At 44.6% G+C, this 21213-nt stretch overlaps 1 protein-coding gene across 2 annotated transcripts in view; it reads left to right on the top strand.

Moving 5' to 3' along the window:
• The window catches only part of LOC105898173 (NXPE family member 3-like), a 46171-nt gene that overhangs the window by 23514 nt on the left and 1444 nt on the right, over positions 1 to 21213 (top strand). For both annotated transcript variants that reach the window (XM_031583086.2, XM_031583087.2), the window contains exons 4-6: positions 13923 to 14341; positions 20459 to 20529; positions 20673 to 20876. In XM_031583086.2, the coding sequence (XP_031438946.1) occupies positions 13923 to 14341; positions 20459 to 20529; positions 20673 to 20876 (694 nt within the window). The remainder of the gene's footprint in view (positions 1 to 13922; positions 14342 to 20458; positions 20530 to 20672; positions 20877 to 21213) is intronic.

Genomic DNA, 21213 nt, shown 5'->3' with positions numbered 1-21213 from the left:
TGTGTGTGTGTGTGTGTGTGCCATGTGTATTGACAGTCTGGGCACACCCCTGGGAAGCCACAACCATGGCCTATGCTAAGTAGGCCTCATGAATGTATGCTCTTGACACCCCAGCAGACATCCTGCCTGCCCTAGGTGGGGGGATACACATCCTCTGTCCACCATCTTGCCTTTGTGTGCGTGTTCCAGAACCTTCCGTAGGAAGGTCACCTCCCCTTCCCAACCTTGACCTGTAAAAACATTCCCAATGTTGACCTATCACCCCAATGTAACCTCCCATGACTGACTGGTATTTAACCTGTAACACTGTGATGCCTTTTTAGTCTTTTGCCTGCCTCTACTTGATGTTGGAATTGACTCCCTGCAGGAGTACCTTGAAATACACCTCCAGAAATCTTTTATTCGCCTCGTGGTCTTTTGTCTAAAGAGTGTCGGCTCGACAGCGCCCCCAACAATACCATATATTGGAGACCCAGTCTTGGATTTTGGTCAGTCATGATTCAGGTTTTAATATTGAAACAATGGCAGCCAACCATTGTGAGACAGAGCATGAGTTCCACTCGCCCAGAGCTTCACCTAAGATTATCTGATTTATGAATTGAAGGATTTTCTCTTAAATGTTCTCTGAGAAACAGGGGTGTTGCCCTTGGAGACAAGGTACCTGGATTTGACATGGGGGGTAGGGAGTGAGATCACTTGTCACACCTCACTCCTTACTCAGGTCAACCCATCAACGTATATTCACCCAGAAATGCTTACATACTAGTTAAATCCAAATAAAGTAACAATTTCAACTAGGTGTAAGAAAGATTTAATTATTGACTATGGCATATCCTTATTAACTATAAGTATCTTAATTCCGGTTCCTTCAGTGTGTGTGTGGGGGGGGGTCCCACCATAGACTACATTACCCAGAGTCCCCTTATCACCTTTATTCCTTATCTACATTTCATTGACTCAGCATTGGTCGCAACAAGGTAATAAAAAAAGAGTGACGCATTTTTCCCTTTAAAGCAGCGGCAAACCGGAATTTCTTTCTCTCTCGCGGTGGTTTTTACAGCAGTGAATTCTATTCACAAATAGAGATACCCGACCCTACAGAAGAATTCTCATCAGGACAAAGGACGACACTTAGCCCATAGAACTTCTGATCAAAGTTACAATCTACTTGAAATCGTTTAGTTGCAACCTGAGTTTACATCAATAGTACTATACTGCAGCCCAGCAGTTTATTGAATACGAGCAGGCGAATGATTCCTTCCTCATCCATTCAAGTCGACAAAAAGAACGTTCATTCCCTTCGAGACTCATCAGACGTCCACCAGGCCATCTCGAGTCCAGCTGACGAGCTGAAGAAGAAGATCCCGGCCACTTCCACGACGCCTGCGTCCCACGCTGCTCAACGGAAGACCGCAGAAAACATCTTGGTCGCCATGCAAGAGCGATCCAAGTAAGGCTAATATCTGGGCAGAACTTAGTTTTATATGTATGTTTTAATCTATGTGAGAAGTATTGTTATTTTATTTCGTTAAGATTTAAATACAAACTGACTGTTGAAAATCTTGCTTGGTTCTATTGCTATTATTAGATAGATCGTGCATGCACGTCTCTCTCTCTCTCTCTCTAACTCCCTTTACATCACCACCTGAACATATACACGCACACATCGCGATTTAAGTGCTGTTAAGTATCTTGTATTGAATTAAGGCCTAGCTTGGATTTAGTCCTTAAGGCAAGAATCCTTTGTTCAGGCATTCTTTACTCTGCGCACCTCCCCCCAACTAAATTGGCGCCTAAGAAACATAGAGTTCATATCTCGGACCCGCAGCAGCATCCGGTGACCATTCTCCATCTAGTTGGGGCCTGACGCACTCTTTACTTCACATACACAGCATCTATCGCCTGTGCGCTTTTCACCGGTTTCACCTACAGGTGTCATAGGAAACATAGGTGTCTTTTTTTACTTTTGATGTGCATATTATGGACTGGCTCTGCTGTCAGAACCATATTTCCACTTCCACCCAAAATAAGCCTTTCAGTTGTTCTGGGTATATTGGAGGCGCACAAAATGTGAGACAGACCAATCTCCAAGCTTTCTCATCAGTCAGTCACAAATTGAGGGCAGTGTTAGCCTTTTAGCTTAGCTACACTCACACTCTACACACACATTTATACTTTGCATCCCTCATTGTCAAAGTAGACTGACATTTTTTTTGTCCATTTGTTTTGAAGCCTGTACTAAGGTACAATAAAAGAGAGAGAGATCAGAGTAATGTCTTCCGATGTCTTTCACGCGGCTACACACTGCCATGGCCTTAAAACTCCCTTTCACATGCAGTTAATCAAGTCCAGCAAAGGAGATGTGCTTTGTGTAGAGCGAGAATTGTTCCCTGCCCCTGACTGGACACATGAGAGGAAATGGGAAGGAGGGGGGTTCCTCCTCACTGGATTAAAGGATGTTGTGATTGGACCTGGCTTGCAGGAACATCAGATAAAAAAGGGGAGGTGAGAGGGGTGTTGTGATTGGACGTGCACGGAACAGGACATCAGTTCATCCTACGCAGGAGGCCCGCTGGACCTGGTGTAGAAGGCCGGGTTGCTGAGGCCCACCTTCTTCTCAGGGTTCTTACTGAAGTCAGGACACCTGAGGTTGGAGAACACACAACAGACTGCCTGTCACCGCTGACACACACAAACACTTCACTTACGTGCTGCTCAGGCTAGTAGTGTGTTTGCAGCCTTATGGGGGAGACACTAAAGGTGTTTTTATGGTTCTACGACTCCGTTAGTCCGTGGTCACGCACATAGGCGGAGATCCCGGAGGGGACAGGGGAGACGTGTCCCCCCCTACCATAAAGTTGTCCCCCCCAATAATCATTATAAACACAAAGAAATAATTAACCCGCGAGACAGACTGACCATGGCGTTGACAAAAGGGCAGAGGATTCCCGCGGTGAACAGGCCCAGAAGGGGTCCACCTATCACTCCAAAAATACTGGACAGAGACAGTACAATGGGTCAGTCAATAGTGTGTGTGTGTGTGTGTGTGCCTTTGATGTCTGACTATTCATTTTTGAGGATTGTTGTGGAAATGTTACGTTGGTACAGTGCATGATTTTCTGATGAAATATTCTGGGGCTTATTGCGGACCTTGGCCTCAAGCAGATACTGTAGGTCCCCCCTTATGTGCCGCGGTTTTGTTTAAGTTTCTTCCTGATTGTTTTTCCCTGTTGTTTTTTCCCTGTCGTTTCCCTGTCGTTCAGGCCCTGGGCTCTGTAAAGCGCATTGACACAATTGTATTGTTATATCGCTGTTATCGCTATATAAATAAAACTGAATTGAAATGAAAGAGACCAATCTGCAGAATACCCCCCATGAGAAAAGCTAGTCCTGCCATTCCAATGCACACAGCCCCATACATAAAGCCTGGGACAGAAGAAGGAAGGAACGTCTTTTAATCTTGTAATTTACTATAAGATTATTGACTAAATCAATTCTGTTCATATTGCTTTGTACTTCACCATATTTCTGGATAAGTGAGACATTAACAACCATAAGATGGAACAGTGTTGGCAGACAATTACATAACGTCACCAAAAAAGAATTACTAGCCATTTCTCAGAATGCATTGCAATTTAAAGTATCCCCATGTTTCATTAATTCCAATTTAAATGCATTCATTCAGAGGATGCTTTTATCCAAAGCGACTTACAGCACAGACATACATTTTCTTTCATCCTGTTGCATGTTTCATTATGTTACACCAAAATAACCACGTTGTTAACCACACTGGTCCGCAATGCTGTATCAGAGGGCATTCAGCTGTACAGGACCACACAGCTGCACTTATAAAGGTATAGACACCTACTAAGGCCTTTCGAGAGCCTGGAGAGCTGCTTCTCAGACAGGTCCATGTCCGGCTTCACCAGGTCCTCCACTGTCACTGCGGCCAGGGCGTTGATGCTGGAGGACACTGTACTGGGGGTTGAACATTTCACAAATGCTTTACAAATGCAGGTGCTTATCAATCAAGCAATTGATGATTTGTGGTGGTACGATTCCATGGCAGAGTTAACCAGTATTCCAGCATTTTCCATTTTCTTAATTCTTAAAAACATGTGAATTAAAGACTGAAGGTGAAAAGGATGCCGTGTCGGTCCTTCTCCTGTTAGTCCAGTGAGAGCTACCTCAGAGTGCCACTGTACGCCGCGGCCACAAACAGTCCAGGAAGACCAGGGTGCCCTCGCAAGATGTCCAGCGCCAGAAAGGGCATTAACTACACACAGAAAATACATATGTGCATGTCATGTACAAACAACCACTGCAAACAACTACAAACCTCCTTTGTATCAGCACATTTGAACAACATCACATACGTGCGTGAGAAGAGTGACACGTAAACAAAAGTAGAGACCAAATTAAAATGAAATTTTAATGAAGAATTATAATGAAGTTAAATTAGCATGCTAAAGTACAATCTCTTTTTAAAAGTTAGAGTGATTGTCGCTTATCTATGAGGCCTATGAGGACAGTGCCAGAGAGAGTTACAGGTCCCTGTGAAGCGGGGGGAATTTGTTCTGTTTTGTCTACAAGGGCATGAATTTTCATTTAGAAAGAGATGAGAGAGGGGTGAGACTAGATAGATTCCTACTCCGTCTGCACTTAGATAACGTCCAAAAGCAGCCCTCTTATTTGGCAATGTTTTGGAACACTGTTACACTGCACAGCACAAATGAAAGTCCTCTGAAATGAAGAAGATTTTGAGAGATTTGTAGCACATTAATGCTCACATTGCTGTCAAAAGTCAAAAGCGTGACCTTGTTTGTGGACATATCCTGTGACAGACTGATGCAGGTCATATGCCTTTAGAGTAGAGGAACTTAAGGCTATAGTTAAATGGTTTGTAGATACAGATGTGTGAGTGGGGAAATCAGTCAGCAGTTATAAAACCTCATCAGAGTCAGTTGATTGTTTAGAGCTATATACAGTAATACCAGTACCATATGAAAATACCAGTCAGCTAATACCAGTGCCAGTACCATATTAAAATACCAGTACACCATCTCAAACGCTCTAATACATCCCATAGTGGTTGAGTGTTTGACTCGAAGATGCCTTCATCCCTGGACTGAACTGATCCAGGATCAGGCACTAGATGTGACTAAACCCACCATACTGTTTTACTGCAAAAAGGCCTACCCTGCTGCATTTTTGTACTGTCATTGCGTTACTGGCACATTGTCTCCCCCTGTTGGTGGGGATGTGTAATTGAGCTCACATTTTGGCATTGCCCAGGGACTTGCAAGACATACGTAACGATCCAAAAGGTGTGTCTACTTAGTGGGTTCAGGTCAGAGAGGGAGAGGGGAGAGACAGGGAGAGAGAGAAAGAGGGAGAGGGAAAGAGAGAGAGGGAGACGGACAGAGAGTGAGGGAAAGAGGGAGAGAGAGGGAGAGAGAGAAAGAGAGAGAGGGAGGGAGAGAGAGGAAGAGAAAGATAGAAGGAGGGAGAGAGAGAGAAAGAGAGAAGTTTTAATTATATGAACAGAGAAGAGATGGAGACAGAGAGAGGAGAGGAGAGACGGAGAGAGAGAATACAGGAACATGACATCCTGTAAAAACAATCCCACAGACCCGCTGTCCTGATGTGTGTGTATGAGGGGGCTAAACTAAACTCACTCCCAGAGGTCGAGTCGTAACGGTCCAAAAGGTGTGTCTACTCACCACGCTGCCCTGCCTCACCACTGATTGGATGATGACAGACAGGAAGCCAGCCACCATGATTCCCACCTGGAACACATCTGTAATCTGACAGATTTATCTATCGAGGTCCTTCACAACCTGACTGCACTGTTCATAACCCGAGTGCACTGTTCATAACCTGACTGAACTGTTTATAACCTGACTGCACTGTTCATAACCTGACTGCTCTGTTCTAGGTACACTCAGGAGAACGGCCAAGCAAGGATGCTAATCTCCTTTTCTACAGCTGTAATCTTGTATATGTGTAATTTTAGTTGTTTATAACAAACGTATTATTATGATAGTGCACACTCCTGACCTATTATAAATGTTGAAACTTGTACATCTATATGTAGCATTTACTCTACATTTAGTTTTGTATTCAAACATATTCTTGCTTTTAACAAATAATCCTACATTTTGTATAGACATTTTTCAAACTAAATAAATGCCAATAGGCCTACAGTTACACAGTGAAGCTCATAGCGTTGCTTATACATGTAAAAATGCTCACATTTTGCACAATAATATATCTGTTATGAAGTCACACTCACTCGCAGATTTTATATATTTTAAAACACTTCTTTTAAATGTTTTAACATATTTTCTCTGTTTTATATGTATTTCTTTTATTGCTTTAATATTTTCAAGGTATTTAAAAAATAAAATAATATATATATATATACAGTATATATATATATATATATATATATATATATATATATATATATATATTTATTATTGCCAAGTAATACATAAAGATTATATACACAGATGTGTGTGTGTCTGTGTGTGTGTGTGTGTGTATATATACATAGTGTTATGCAAAAGTTTGGGCACCCTTCTGAGTTTGCGTGTTTATTGCTCTGTCTTGATAGGAAAACATCATAGCAATATGTCATTTATTTTTTGGAGAAAGCTGGATAATGGGTTGTTTTTCAGACAACTATTCTTTATGAAGCAGTATTGAGTTGTATGAAATAAAATTGAATGTGAAAAATAGGCTGTGCGAAAGTTAAAACTGTGTTGATTTGAATACTTGTAGTCACTTAATGCTGATTGATTGAAACACATAATTCTTTTGATTAGCTGATTGAACCTTAAACTGCAAATAAAGTTGCAACCAATCATGAAAAAGCTCATTTAACATAGCTAATTGCTAGGTGTGCTTCTTCTTCATTCTCTGTTGGAAAGCAACATGGGAACTTTAAAAGAACTCTCTAATGACCTAAAAACTAAGATGATTCGTCAATATTAATTAGGAGAGGGATATACAAAGTTATCAAAAAGGTTTGAGGTGTCTGTCTCCACAATTAGAAATGAAGTAAGAAAATGGAAAGCCACAGGAACAGTCCTTGTGAAGGAAAGATATCTGAAAGTCAAAGATGAAGAATGGTTAGAATAGTCACAGACAAACCACAGACCACCTCTGAAGAACATCTTGCTGCTGATGGTGTCATTGTACATGGTTCCACAGTCCAGCGCACTTTGCACAAGGACAGCCCAATGGAAGGGTAATGCATAAAAAGCCTTTTCTGCAGAGTCTATTGAGGTATGCAAAGGCTCATCTGGACAAGCCAGAATCATTTTAGAATAAAGTGCTTGGGAAGATGAAACTAAGACAGTTATTTAGTCACAACCATAAGAGCTTTGCATCACGTAAAAAGAACTTGCTGCCTACTGTAAGATTTGGTGGAGGGTCCGTCATGCTATGGGGCTGTGTGGCTAGCACAGGTACTGGAAAACTTGTCAAAGTTGAGGGTCGCATGGAATCCACCAAGTATCAGCAGATTCTTGGGAACAATGTTCAAGACTCAGTTAGGAAGCTGAAGTTATGCCGGGGTTGGTTGTTTCAGGAGGACAACGATCCAAAGCATTGTTCAAAATCTACCAAGGAATTCATGCAGAGGCAGAGATACAATGTTCTAGAATGGGTATCCCAGTCCCCAGACTTTAATAGCATCGAAATGTATGGAATGATCTGAAGCGGGCTGTCCGCACTCGGCAGCCATCAAACCTGACTCAACTGGAGACATTTTGTAAGGAGGAATGGTCCAAAATACCAGCAGCGAGAAATCAGGGATTTATCAATGGCTATAAAAATCATCTACAGGCTGTTATTTCAGCAAAGGGAGGCTCTACCAAATATTGATTATTGATTATTCCACTTGTTATGATGCACACTGCATTGTTTCTGTCGTTTCAATTAATGTTATTACAGATCTGAAATGTTACTTTTCCCATAAGGTGTAAATTATGTCCAAATGAAGTTGCTGCTTTGAAAGACCAGCAGATTATAATCTGAAATAATGATAATTATCAGGGGTGCCCAAACATTTTCATAAAACTGTATACACACACACACACACACATCTGTGTATATAAGCCTTCTAATTACTTGGCAGTTGTAGTTACTTTTAATAGATTTTATTGTGCCCCCCTGCACAGCGCTGTGGTGAACATGAGTTGAGATGTTGCTCTGATAATGAGTTTGCCTAGACTTGGCCTTGAAGATGCACAATAACAGCTTTACTGATAGCTGATGCCAGAGTGCCTGATAGCTCCTTGGCATCCTCCTCTGTTTGTGTTTCACAGGCGCCTTGCCCTATGAGCTGTGCCAGCGCTATGTCGAGGACGTCGTCTTGATAACCGACGAGGAAATCAAGCGTGCAGTCTCCACTCTGTACCAGGCCGGCCTGCTGGTGGAGCCCTCGGGATCGGCAGCGTTCGCAGCCGTCGCCAACGGCCGAATCCCTGACATCCAAGGGAAGACCGTCATTGTTATCTTGAGTGGAGGAAACATCGGCAAAGACGAGCTGGCTAACTTCCCTGACTGAGGCGTACCAATCAATTCCGATCATTAACATCATGTGATCAATAGGCCTACAGGGTATTGTCTTCCTTTCCTCATCAACAAACCTTCAGGCCCATTAAATTAGGAGATAACAGTTCTGATCATTAACATCATGAGATCAATATGTTCTTGTGTTCTCTAATATATAGCAAATAAACAATGTTCAATAGGCCAAGAAAGAACAATATTTCAGGACTTCTCCTTTTTTGTCCCCGAATACAAGTGCAAATACATGGAATATTCCCACAGAATTGAACTACAAAATTAAAGGTTTCTGTTTCAAATCGAGAACGGATTATTTTTCTTCTAGGTGAGTAATCGAGAAATTGTGGACTTTTAAAGATCTTTACATGATATCCTGCATATTATGGTGAAGAAGGTTGAAGACTCACTCCCAGTCCAAATATTCCACACACTTCAAAACTCAAACTTTTTTTCCATAGACGCTTTCGTCCAAAGTAACTTACAAGTGAGGTACAATACAAGCGCGTAGCCCAGTGGTTCTCAAACTTGTTCTGTCATTCCCCACTTTGAACAAGGGGGCCTTTTCAAGCCCACCTGTCCCTCATCGCTCCAATAAAATGGTAGGCCAAGCTTAAAATTGTCAAATTTATTGAAATAACGAAAAGTTCTAAATCTTAATCAATAGCAAATAACATCAGTTCAAAAATAGAGAAAATCAATAACAAAATATAGCTGCAGGCAGCAATGGCGGGTTCCTCCTCAACATTCCAATCATTACAAAATTGACATGACACTGACATGTATTTCATACATATACACAACATTGGGCAGATAATTGGATCAATGGCTGATTTGAAGACATTTTTTAAAATTATTCACAAATTGTCACTGTCGAGAAATATCCATGCTGGTGACATTATGGGTTCTTGAGACTTTGTGAACCAGGGAAAAATGTATATTCTGCACAATTTGTCACTGTATAGAAAAATCCATGCTGCAGACTTACCAATGGGATATTCAATTTGAAATGCAATACTGTCAAGATCCACAAGGCTTCAAGCTAAGGAGGGGGCGGGGCCTTGGTCAGGCCACAATGTCATGAAATGGTGTGTGTGCGTCTTGACAAGTGTTTGGTGTGTCAGGTGGAAGTTTGTGTCTGTGAGAACTGGGGCAAGCCGCGCGGGGAGCGAAGGAGGAGAGAGGGAGACATTACACTGGAAATGGTGGTAGCAATTAGCCAAGCATGCATGTTTCAAATATTCACCAAAAATCTACTTTTCATCTTACAGTCAACTTTTTTTCAGATTTGTGTACTAAACATTCTCAAGTGTCTTCATATGAACTTGTGATTGAATCAGAGTATCACTTTTTGAATGAAAAATGTGTAAAGCATTATTTTAGCGTTAGCGATTAATGCAATCTGCTTTATATCAATCATTTTTGAAGATATGAAGTTGCCTTTGCACATGGGGACATGTTGTAGTGTCTTCCACGTGCATACCAAGTTTGGCGTTGATATCTGAAACATTTGCTGAGATATGACTTCACTTCCTGTTTGAAGGCTTTTCTGCTGAATTTTAGTGGCTGTACCGGACAAACGGTTGTGAGGATCGAAATTCTGTTGAAGAACTTTTGTGAGGCTTGGTCTGAAGATCATCTCTGGTGATTTTGAAGAAGATTTGACAAAAATTGTAGGAGTTGATGCCTTTCAAAGGTTTTTGATAAAACCGGAAATTGCGGAAAATCTATATAACCGGAAATTGACGCCATAGGGTGTGTTGAATTCGTCTTGATCCAAGGAATCCAATGGTACCTCATTTTTGAAAATCGGTCAAACGGTTCAAAAGTTACAGTGTTAACAAAAGTCCAACTTTGACCTGTTGGTGGCGCTAGTGTGGTCTAGTGGGAGACATGAAACTTGGTGTGAGTGGAGAATTGACTGTCCTTAATGAGTGTGCCAAATTTCAGAAAAAGTTACCATACGGTTCTAGGGGCTGCCATTGACTTCAATGGCACAAGAATAATAATAATACCTACAATAACAATAGGTTTCCTCCTGACGGAGGAACCCTAATAACATCAGTTCAGAAATAGAGAAAATAAAAGTGCAATGGTGTCAATCCTTGCTTCAAATGGGCTGAGTTCCAAAAATAAAGAAAAAGGGCCTACTATGCAATTGTGTTATCAATGGTAAGCCAAACTTAAAATCTCCCTTGTACGGCGCTTTGGATAAAAGCGCCTACTAAATGACTAAATGTAATGTAATGTAAAATTGTCAAATTTATTGAAATTTACAATTTTCTTTTAGGTTGATTTTTTGGTGGATCAGCTGTCTTTTTCGTCACTGGTACTGAATCGCCAAACTTTGTATTTCGTGCCACAAATGTATCCATAACGTCAATATAAGCCTATCGCCCACTACACTTTCATGCTCCGGGAAAGTCTTTTCATTGTCCTGCTGCAATTAATACGCCTACGTCAATCAAAATTTCCGCACTATGGTTCCAGGTCACATTTTCATTCCGGTCCCCCATCTAATGTTAATACAGTGTTGTATAATGGTGCGGCTCCTATAATGTGTAATGTTTAATGGAGCAACACGTAGGCTACAGGGTGGGTGTGGTAGAGCGAGAGAAAGAGAGAGAGTGATCGAAAGAGAGAGAGAGAGAGAACGGTGATGCACACGGATAGATAAGATGTAGCGACCAGAGCAAAGTTATGTTGCTGTAACGTTGAACACTGCAACCAGTGTGGAGAATAAATCCTTGGGCCAAATCAAGTTGTCATTCATTTGCTCATCAACCGCCGACCGAAGGGAAAGGGAGATAACCTCGTTATATAGAACACTTCGGCCCTGGAGCAGTAAACAAAAGTCTCCCCTGTAATCTACGACTATGACTAGCAGGAAAGGTTAATTAATACAATAACATTAACAACAGCCTAATTAATACAATACAATATTTCTTTGTTTGAGTCTGGTTGTTTAGTGCGATGGAGGTGTATGATCGTTATTGTCTATTAAGTAAGGCATTGCAACGGGAAATTCTCCCGTTCATCGCGTCAATTCGCGCCCCACCCGTCACGTCTTTGCGCCCCACACTTTAAGAAACACTGGCGTTGCCTGTCAGGTGCTGTAGAACATTCACCAGATTCAGCTTCACCAGATTCAAGTGTCAGCTGGCTTTTTGTTTTGACAACAGGAACTACACACCGCACCACAGGACAGTAAATAGTATATCTAGCAGGAATAGTCAATAGCAGAGCGATGCATCACGCTTAGAGGCTGAACAGGATCCAGCTGATGTTTGTTTTCTGTGTGTAGTTACAGTGCCCTCCACAATTATTGGCACCCATAGTGAATATGGGCTAAACAGGCTATGAAAAAATGTGTCTTTGCTGTTTATCCTCTTGGTCTTTCACTCAAAATATTCAGAAAAATCTTGAAGTAAAATTATTGAATGAATATTTTTTTTGACATTAAATAAAATATTTGTCTTCAAAGCATGGGTGCCACAATTATTGGCACCCCTAGAAAATCTTATAATTAAAATCTAACTGAAGTATATTACCAGTCATGTTTTAAATTTTTAAGTTCACCTGTTTGATTAGGAACTCATGGTAGTGGTCAACCATGACTTCCTGTTTCACTGGGGTATAAATATAAGGTGACACAGGCCAAATACCCTTAGTCATTCATCAAGATGGGAAAGACAAAAGAACACAGTGTCGAGGTGAGGCAAAACGTTTTTGAGCTGCAGAAGTCCGGAAAAGGATTTAAGAAAATATCTAAACAGTTGAAAACACCCATTTCCACAATCAGGGCAATAGTTAAGAAGTTCAAAGCAACAGCAGATGTAAGGAATCAGCCTGGAAGAGGACCTGTCTGTAAATTGACCCCACGCACCGTGAGGAGGATGGTTCGAGTGGCAAAGGAATCTCCAAGGATCACAGCTGGAGAATTACAGAGGTTAGTTGAGTCTTGGGGTCAGAAAGTCTCCAAAACCACCATTAGACGCCACCTACATCACCACAAGTTGTTTGGGAGGGTTGCCAGAAAAAAGCCTCTGCTGTCAATCAACAACAAACTACAGCGCTTACAGTTTGTCAAATGTAAGTCAGACTTTCAATGGGACCGAGTTAAATGGTCAGATGAGACCAAAATAAAGCTTTTTGGCAACAAACATCAAAAATGGGTTTGGCGTAGACAGAAAGATAGCCATACAGAAAAGCACCTCATACCCATTGTGAAGTATGGTGGCGGATTTTTGATGTTGTGGGGCTGTTTTTCTTCCAAAGGCCCTGGACATCTTGTTAGGATACATGGTATCATGGACTCCGTCAAATACCAGCAGATATTAAATGAAAACCGAACAGCTCCCTCCAGGAAGCTTAAAATGGGCCGTGGTTGGACCTTCCAGAAGGACAATGATCCGAAGCACACCTCAAAATCAACACACAAATGGTTCACCGACCGCAGAATAAAGGTTTTGCCATGGCCATCACAGTCCCCCAACCTAAACCCCATAGAAAATCTGTGGGATGAGCTGAAGCTGAGTCTACAAGCGTTGACCTCAGTATCTGAAGGATCTGGAGAGATACTGTATGTAGGGATATCTCAGATCCCGTGCCATGTGTTCACCAACCTCATCACGCATTATAGGAGAAGACGCAGAGCTGTTATCTTGGCAAAGGGAGGCTGCACAAAACATTAAATCAAGGGGTCCCAATAATTGTGGCACACCTGTTTTGGAGAAAAATATTTATTTAATGTCAAAAATGTTTTACTTCAATGAAAAGGTAAGATTTTTGTGAATATTTTGAGTGAAACACCAAGAGGATAAATAATAAAGACATTTATTCGCAGCTTGCTCAAATCTCAAATTCAAACCAACGTATTCTCTAAACTGGCAAGCTTGGAGCAGCCTCTTTTCAATGATTGGCTCAGGGGGTGGGAGGTGGGACAAGCTGCTGCCTTGAAGTCGACGGTGAGGGCTCAAAACACCATTAAGCTGAATTGCGCCATGAATGACAGCTTTTTTTTATTTATTTTTTATCGCGGACTTTTTTTGGTGCCTTAGGCGCTCGGGATTTGTTGTAGGCGCTCGGGAAAACGGCTTAGGCGCGCGCCCAAATTTTCTCTATGCAGGAAAAACCCTGTCATCTCTTGACCAATATTTCCATATAGCAGCTTCCTCCCTGAGTCCCCAATGGGATATCTCCCCATCGCCCCCACCATGAATTACGCCCAAGGGACCTATGCCCAGGGAACACAGTTATTGAATAACATCTTTATCTCTACTGTACAAGAGGTCACTCCAGTCTGATGAGTGCATGTTTGCTTTCCTTCCTCCCCTGGATGTTAGGCCAGTGTGTTTGGAGAGTTGCTGGACCACCAGAACGGTACATACTCGGCCCGGTTCACCCTGCCGTGGGCCGGCCTGGCGTCAGTGGCGGTCCGCCTGATTCACTCCAGCGAGGCCGTGCAGGTCCTCAGGCGGCACCGGAGCACGTACCCTGACTCTGTCTACTTCTATGGCTTCTACGTGGGCAATAACCCACAGGGTGCTCGAGTGGAGGAAAGGGTGGTGTGCAACATCAAGTGGGAGGGGGTGGTACTGAAGTCGGCCCAGGAGGACTGCTGCTGTGAGTACCAGAATGCCCATATCGGGCTGACGTGGCAGTGCCGCAAACCCCAAACTCTGCCATGCAGCGCCCTGGTGTACCACTCCATGGGTGGCTACACCAATCACATGACAGCCCTCGAGAAGGTACTCATGGACAGGTGAGCAAGAGGGGTTTGGTATTTATTGAGATGCTATGCATCATTTAGGTATACAGTTCTTCATGTAATCATGTACATATTTTATAACTCTGTTGTTTATGTTGCCAGGTTGGTAGAAATAGAGGCAGACATTGTTATGCATGCTTTGCTTCTGTTGATTATTTTGTTAGAGTTTAAAAGTAAAACATTTCAATTTCAATGTATTCATTCAGTAGGCACAAGAGCAACAGGTGTCAAATCTCGTCCTGTTCGATAGTTAGATGTCTACTGTGTTGTCATTATTTATGTTCTGTGTTTTGTTTGTTTACTCATCTCTCCTCTCGTTTCAGACACGCCATGCCCTACCCTTGTGTGTGCTCCGCCTTGTTGATTGTCTCACGCCTTGATTGTTTTCACCTGTTTCTCATCATCTGGTGTATATAGTTTGTGGGTCCCTGTCTCTCGTTGCCAGTTCGTCTTAGTCTCTCCATGTTTCTAGCGTTCCAGCGATTTCCCGTGTCTGATAATTTCTCCTGTTGCCGACCTGTGCTTGTCTTACCGATTACGCCTCTGCCTTTCTCCTTTCGGATACCCTGCCTCATCTTGGACTGCCTGCCCGTGCACCGACCTTTACCGCATGCCCAACGGATTACGTCTCTGCCTTTTCCCTGTCTGGATACCGTGCCCCATCGCTGACTGCCTGCCTGTGTATCGACCCCGGACCGATCTGACTACGAGCTCTGCCGCCGTCTTTCTGTACTTGGATTTGTATACTTGTGTATGGACTGCCGATACGTGTACCAAATCCGAAACAGTAAAAAGATTGAATTGCACATACCTCTGTCTCCTTGTCGTGCGTTTGGATCCACAGTCTCTGCTGAAAGCATTACAGTATGAACTGGCCAATATGGATCCAGCTGATGCAGTGCGTGTGGCCCTGCAAGCTCAGGGGAAGAGGATTGTGCAGTCCGAGGAGGTCCTGCATGCCGTCGGTAACGAGGTGACTGGGATTTCCACCCAGATGGGTCAACTGTCTGCACAGTTTGAGCAACTGGTGGCTCAACTGAATCCTCCTCCTGTCGGACAGCCGCAAGCTCCAGCTCCGAATGCAGCTCCAGCTCTCCAGCCTGTTCCGGTGCCTTATGTGAAGCAGATACATCTGTCCCATCCCGAGAAGTTTTCTGGGGAGTCTGGTAACTGTCGGGCCTTCTTAGTGCAGTGTGGGCTTCATTTTGAGATGCAGACACTGTCATTTTTGACTGAACGCTCTCGGGTCGCTTACATCATCTCTTATCTCACCGGTCGAGCAGAGAAGTGGGCGACTGCCGAGTGGGTGAGAGACACTCCTCTCTGCGCCTCGGTGCAGTTATTCACGGAGGCCCTGAGCAAGATTTTTGACCACACTGTTCATGGCAGAGAGGCAGCAAGATCTTTGATGGACCTGCGTCAAGGTAATCGTAGCGTCAGTGCTTATGCTGTTGAGTTTCGCAGTCTAGCCACAGATAGTGGTTGGAATGACGAATCTCTGTTCGACGCCTTCATGCGTGGACTTGCTGATTACATTAGAGACCATCTGACAGCCATCGAGATGCCAAAGGATCTTGATTCTCTCATCGCTCTCGTTAACGTGACAACCGCATCAAGTTGCGAGAGAGAGAGACCCAAGCAGCAGGTCTACCCTCTGTCCCAGAGGGGTCCGGCGACTGATTCTCGTCTTTCCTGGCGATCTCCCGTTCGGTTCAGCCCCGCTGCCGCCTCACCAGCGCCTCCCGCGGATTCGGAGGAACCAATGCAGTTGGGCCGGACCAGGCTCACAGCAGAGGAACGCCAACATCGTATACGTGAGGGAAAGTGCATCTACTGCGGGCAGATGGGCCACTTCATTGCTGCATGCCCATTAAAGAGCCAAACTTTGGTGAGGAATGCACTGGTAAGCCACACTACATTCTCTTCACTTCGGCCTGTTATTCAAGCGCAACATAGCACTCCTTCTCAGACACTCATCCTGTTTTAGTTGATTCTGGGGCTGATGAGAACTTTATAGATTGGAGGTTAGCTAAGAGATTAGAACTCGAATTAATTTCTCTTCCCAAGCCCTTAGAAGCTCACGCTCTGGATGGACGCCTACTGTGTAGGGTGACTCACCGCACCTGTCCTATCCAATTTACGATTTCTAAGGATCACACAGAGGTTTTGAGTTTCTATCTCTTAAACTCCCCATCAAACCCTCTCATTTTGGGTTTCCCATGGCTTTCTAAGCATAACCCTCACATTAACTGGTCCACAGGGAGGATTTGGGGTTGGGACAGGAGGTGTTCTGTCACCTGTGCCTCTACAGTATCTACCTCAGAGGATTACCACACCTCTGATGTGTCATTGCCTATCAGTCTTGGCCTCACTGTGGTTCCGCGCAGCTCTGCTACGTCTTCTCAACCAGTATCGCTGGATTCTGACTTCCCGGATCTCTCCGGGCTTCCTCCGTGCTACCTCGATCTCAAGGAGGTTTTCAATAAGACCCGGGCCTCCGCGCTACCTCCTCACAACCTTATGACTGTGCCATTCGTTTGTTACCAGGGACTTCACCCCCTAGGGGGCGCCTGTATTCCCTGTCTGCACCAGAGGTAGAGACCATGAGGAAGTACATCGAATCCTCTCTGTCTACGGGACTGTCGTCCATCCTCCTCTCCTGCCGGTGCAGGATTTCTTTTCGTGGACAAGAAGGATAAGTCGCTTCATTGACTACAGAGGGCTTAACGACATCACCATCAAGAACAGGTATCCTCTCCCTCTGATTTCCTCTGGTTTTGAACTGTTGGGGAGCGCCAAGATCTTCACCAAGCTAGATCTAAGAAATGTTTATCATCTGGTGAGGATAAGGGAGGGGGACGAATGAAAGACTGCCTTCAACACTCCTAGTGGCCACTATGAGTAACTCGTCATGCCTTTTGGTTTGACCAATGCCCCAGCTGTTTTCCAGGCTTTAGTCAATGATGTCCTCTGAGACATGCTTGACTGTTACGTTTATGTCTACCTTGATGACATTCTTATTTTTTCACCGGATGAGACGACGCACGTTCAGCACGTCTGGCAAGTTCTGCAACGCCTCCTCGTCAACCAGCTTTTTGTAAAGGCAGAGAAATGTGAGTCATGTCTCCTCCGTCTCTTTCCTGGGGTTCATTGTCTCAAAGGATAACATTGAGATGGATCCTGCTAAGGTCAGTGCAGTGACAGAATGGGCTACTCCGTCTACTCGCAAGCAATTACAACGTTTTCTGGGCTTTGCTAATTTTTATAGACGGTTTATAAGGAATTACAGTTCTGTTGCTGCTCCCCTGCACTCTCTGACTTCTCCCAACACTAAGTTTCAGTAGTCCCCCTCAGCGGAACGAGCCTTCCAAAGGCTGAAGGAGATTTTCACTACTGCTCCTGTCCTCACACTTCCTGCAGTTTGTGGTGGAGGTAGACGCTTCTGATGTCGGAGTTGGTGGAATCCACTCCCAGCGTTCACCGGAGGACAATAAACTCCATCCCTGCGCCTTCCTCTCCCGAAAGCTCTCGCCTGCTGAGAGGAATTATGATGTTGGGAATAGAGAGTTGTTGGCCATCAAGGTGGCTTTGGAGGAGTGGCGTCACTGGTTGGAGGGAGCAGAGATTCCTTTCCTGGTGTGGACTGACCATAAGAATTTAGAGTACATCCAAACTGCCAAGCGGCTAAATTCTAGACAGGCCAGGTGGACTTATGTTTTTCACTCGGTTTAAATTTTCTCTGTCTTATCGCCCTGGCTCTAAAAATGTTAAGCCTGACGCACTGTCCCGTCTGTTTGATCCTAGCTTTGCTCCCAGGTCCCCCTCCACCATTCTACCCCCATCCTGTGTGATAGGAGCAGTCACGTGGTGGATCGAGAAAGAGGTCAGACGGGCAAATGTTAACTGTCAGGTGCCGGAGGGCTGGCCCCCAAACCGGTTGTTTGTTCCTGTACCCCTTCGTTCCCAGGTCGTCCACTGGGCTCACACCTCCCTGGTTTCCTGCCATCCCGGAGTACGACGAACTCTCTTCGTCGCCAGACAACGGTTCTGGTGGTTGTCCATGAAGAAGGAGGTCGAGGAGTATGTGGCGGCCTGCTCTGTGTGGGCCGGAACAAGGTTTCTCACCGTCCGCCCTCTGGTCTCCTTCAGCCGCTTCCTGTGGCCCATCGTCCTTGGTCTGACATTTCTCTAGATTTTGTCACGGGGTTACCATCCTCGGAAGGTAATACCAGTCTTAACAGTCGTTGACAGATTTTCTAAGATGGTGCATTTCATCCCCATGCCTAAACTGCCTTCTGCCAAAGGGACTGCGGAAGCAGTATTGTCCCATGTTTTCCACATTCATGGTTTTCCCAGGGATGTGGTGTCAGACCGGGGACCGCAGTTTATTTCCCAATTCTGGAAAGCTTTCTGTTCTCTCCTTGGTGCCTCGGTCAGTCTCTCGTCAGGATACCATCCCCAGTCTAACGGCCAAGCGGAACGACTGAACCAGGAACTGGAGACTGGATTACGCTGTCTAGTTTCCCAAAATCCGACAACATGGAGCAAACATCTCATCTGGGTGAAGTATGCGCACAACACACTACCCAGCTCCTCTACTGGTCTGTCTCCCTTTCAGTGTGCTTACGGCTACCAGCCACCACTGTTCCCTGACCTGGAGAAGGAGGTCAGCGTTCCCTCTGCGCAGAGGTTCATCCACCGTTGTCGCCGCATTTGGAAGGGAGCCCGGGATATGCTCCTGAGAATCGCGGTTCAGGCTAAAAGGATGGCCGACCGACGACGGACCCCCGCTCCCACTTACCAGCCGGGAAGTAAGGTTGGGTTGTCCACACGTGACCTCCCCCTACGTGTGGAATCCCGTAAGTTGGCCCCCCGGTTTGTGGGACCATTTCCAGTGACTAGAATTATTAACCCCGTTGCTGTGCGCCTCAAACTCCCCAGGTCAATGAGGGTTCACCCCACTTTTCATGTGTCCCGGGTCAAACCAGTTATGGAGAGTCCTTTGGTTCCCCCCGCTAAACCCCCTCCCCCTCCCAGGATGATCGATGGAGGCCCGGTTTTTACAGTAAAACGGCTTCTGTCAGTTCGGCGTTGCGGTCGTGGATGGCAGTATCTGGTGGACTGGGAGGGTTACGGTCGTCAGGAGAGGTCATGGGTAGCTACAAGTAATATCATGGATCCTTCCCTCATCCAGGATTATCATCGTCTCCATCCTGACCAACCTGGGACGTCAGGTGCCGTCCCTAGAGTGGGGGGGGGGTACTGTCAAGTCTCATCCTGTTCGATAGTTAGATATCTACTGTGTTGTCATTATTTATGTTCTGTGTTGTGTTTGTTTACTCATCTCTCCTCTCGTTTCAGACACGTCATGCCCTACCCTTGTGTGTGCTCCACCTTGTTGATTGTCTGCCACGCCTTGATTGTTTTCACCTGTCTCTCACCTGGTGTATATAGTTTGTGGGTCCCTGTCTCTCGTTGCCAGTTCGTCTTAGTCTCTCCATGTTTCTAGCGTTCCAGCGATTTCCCGTGTCTGATAGATCTTCTGTTGCCGACCTCTGCTTGTCTTACCGATTACGCCTCTGCCTTTCTCCTTTCGGATACCCTGCCTCATCTTGGACTGCCTACCCGTGCACCGACCTTTACCGCATGCCCTACGGATTACGTCTCTGCCTTTTCCCTGTCTGGATACCGTGCCCCATCGCTGACTGCCTGCCTGTGTATCGACCCCGGACCGATCAGACTACGAGCTCTGCCGCCGTCTTTCTGTACTTGGATTTGTATACTTGTGTATGGACTGCCGATACGTGTACCAAATCCGAAACAGTAAAAAGATTGAATTGCACATACCTCTGTCTCCTTGTCGTGCGTTTGGATCCACAGTCTCTGCTGAAAGCATTACAACAGGTATGCATGCTCACAGGTATGTATGTTCACAGGTATGCATGCTGCCAGGTATGCATGCTTATAGGTATGCGTGCTCACAGGTATGCGTGCTCACATGTATGCATGCTCACAGGTATGCATGCTCTGTTGCTCCCTTAGTAATGAACCTATGACCTTGGTGCTGTGAGAGTTAAGCTGCAGGATGCTGAGTGCTTTGTCTCTCCACAGTCAACATGTGAACCGGTGGCTCAAGGGGGATTCACGCCTGATTAGAGTCATGGCCTCCAATGCGACCATTGGTATGTTTTTCCACTTTCTTTGGAACTGACTGCAGAGCCACCCTGGCGCAAAACACACATATACGGGCGCATACACATACACGCACACATACACACACATATGAAAACCCTCAGGTCATACTCCCATACTGTCTCTCCTTTAGGGTCAAGAGAGTCGTGTAAACCTGGGCTGCCCACACCAATACCATCAGGGTTCTACATGAACAACGTCTGGACGTCGTTTGTGTGTGCCGCCCGTCATTTTGCAGAGGATGACACGACCCAGTGTCTGAAGGACAAGCACATCTACATTATGGGAGACTCCACCAGCAGACAGTGGTTTGACTACCTCATCCAGGCCGTGCCTAGTAAGACACACAATTATCACACGTTGCTGCTCACAGATTTCAGGGACTGAACTGTGTAAATGAATACCAAAAAACCCCTGAAACAGAATGAGATTGAAGAGAATGCATTGTATGGGACAAACCTGTTTTATGTAATTTTTTATAAATCATATATAAATATTATTATCATCATCATGGTTACATCATTATTATATGATCATATCACTGTCTAAATTATATTTTGAAATCAGTAAATACATACTGCATCTTAAATCTTTGACCCTATAAGGCATGGAATTCATGTTGTCACATATATCAGGGATATATATATATATATATATATATATACCACTAGCTG

This window comes from Clupea harengus, chromosome 16 (genome assembly GCF_900700415.2).
Source record: "Clupea harengus chromosome 16, Ch_v2.0.2, whole genome shotgun sequence".
Lineage (NCBI taxonomy): Eukaryota > Metazoa > Chordata > Actinopteri > Clupeiformes > Clupeidae > Clupea > Clupea harengus.
The sequence above is the reverse complement of the archived record's forward strand: the minus strand, read 5'-3'. Positions and strand labels throughout refer to the sequence as shown.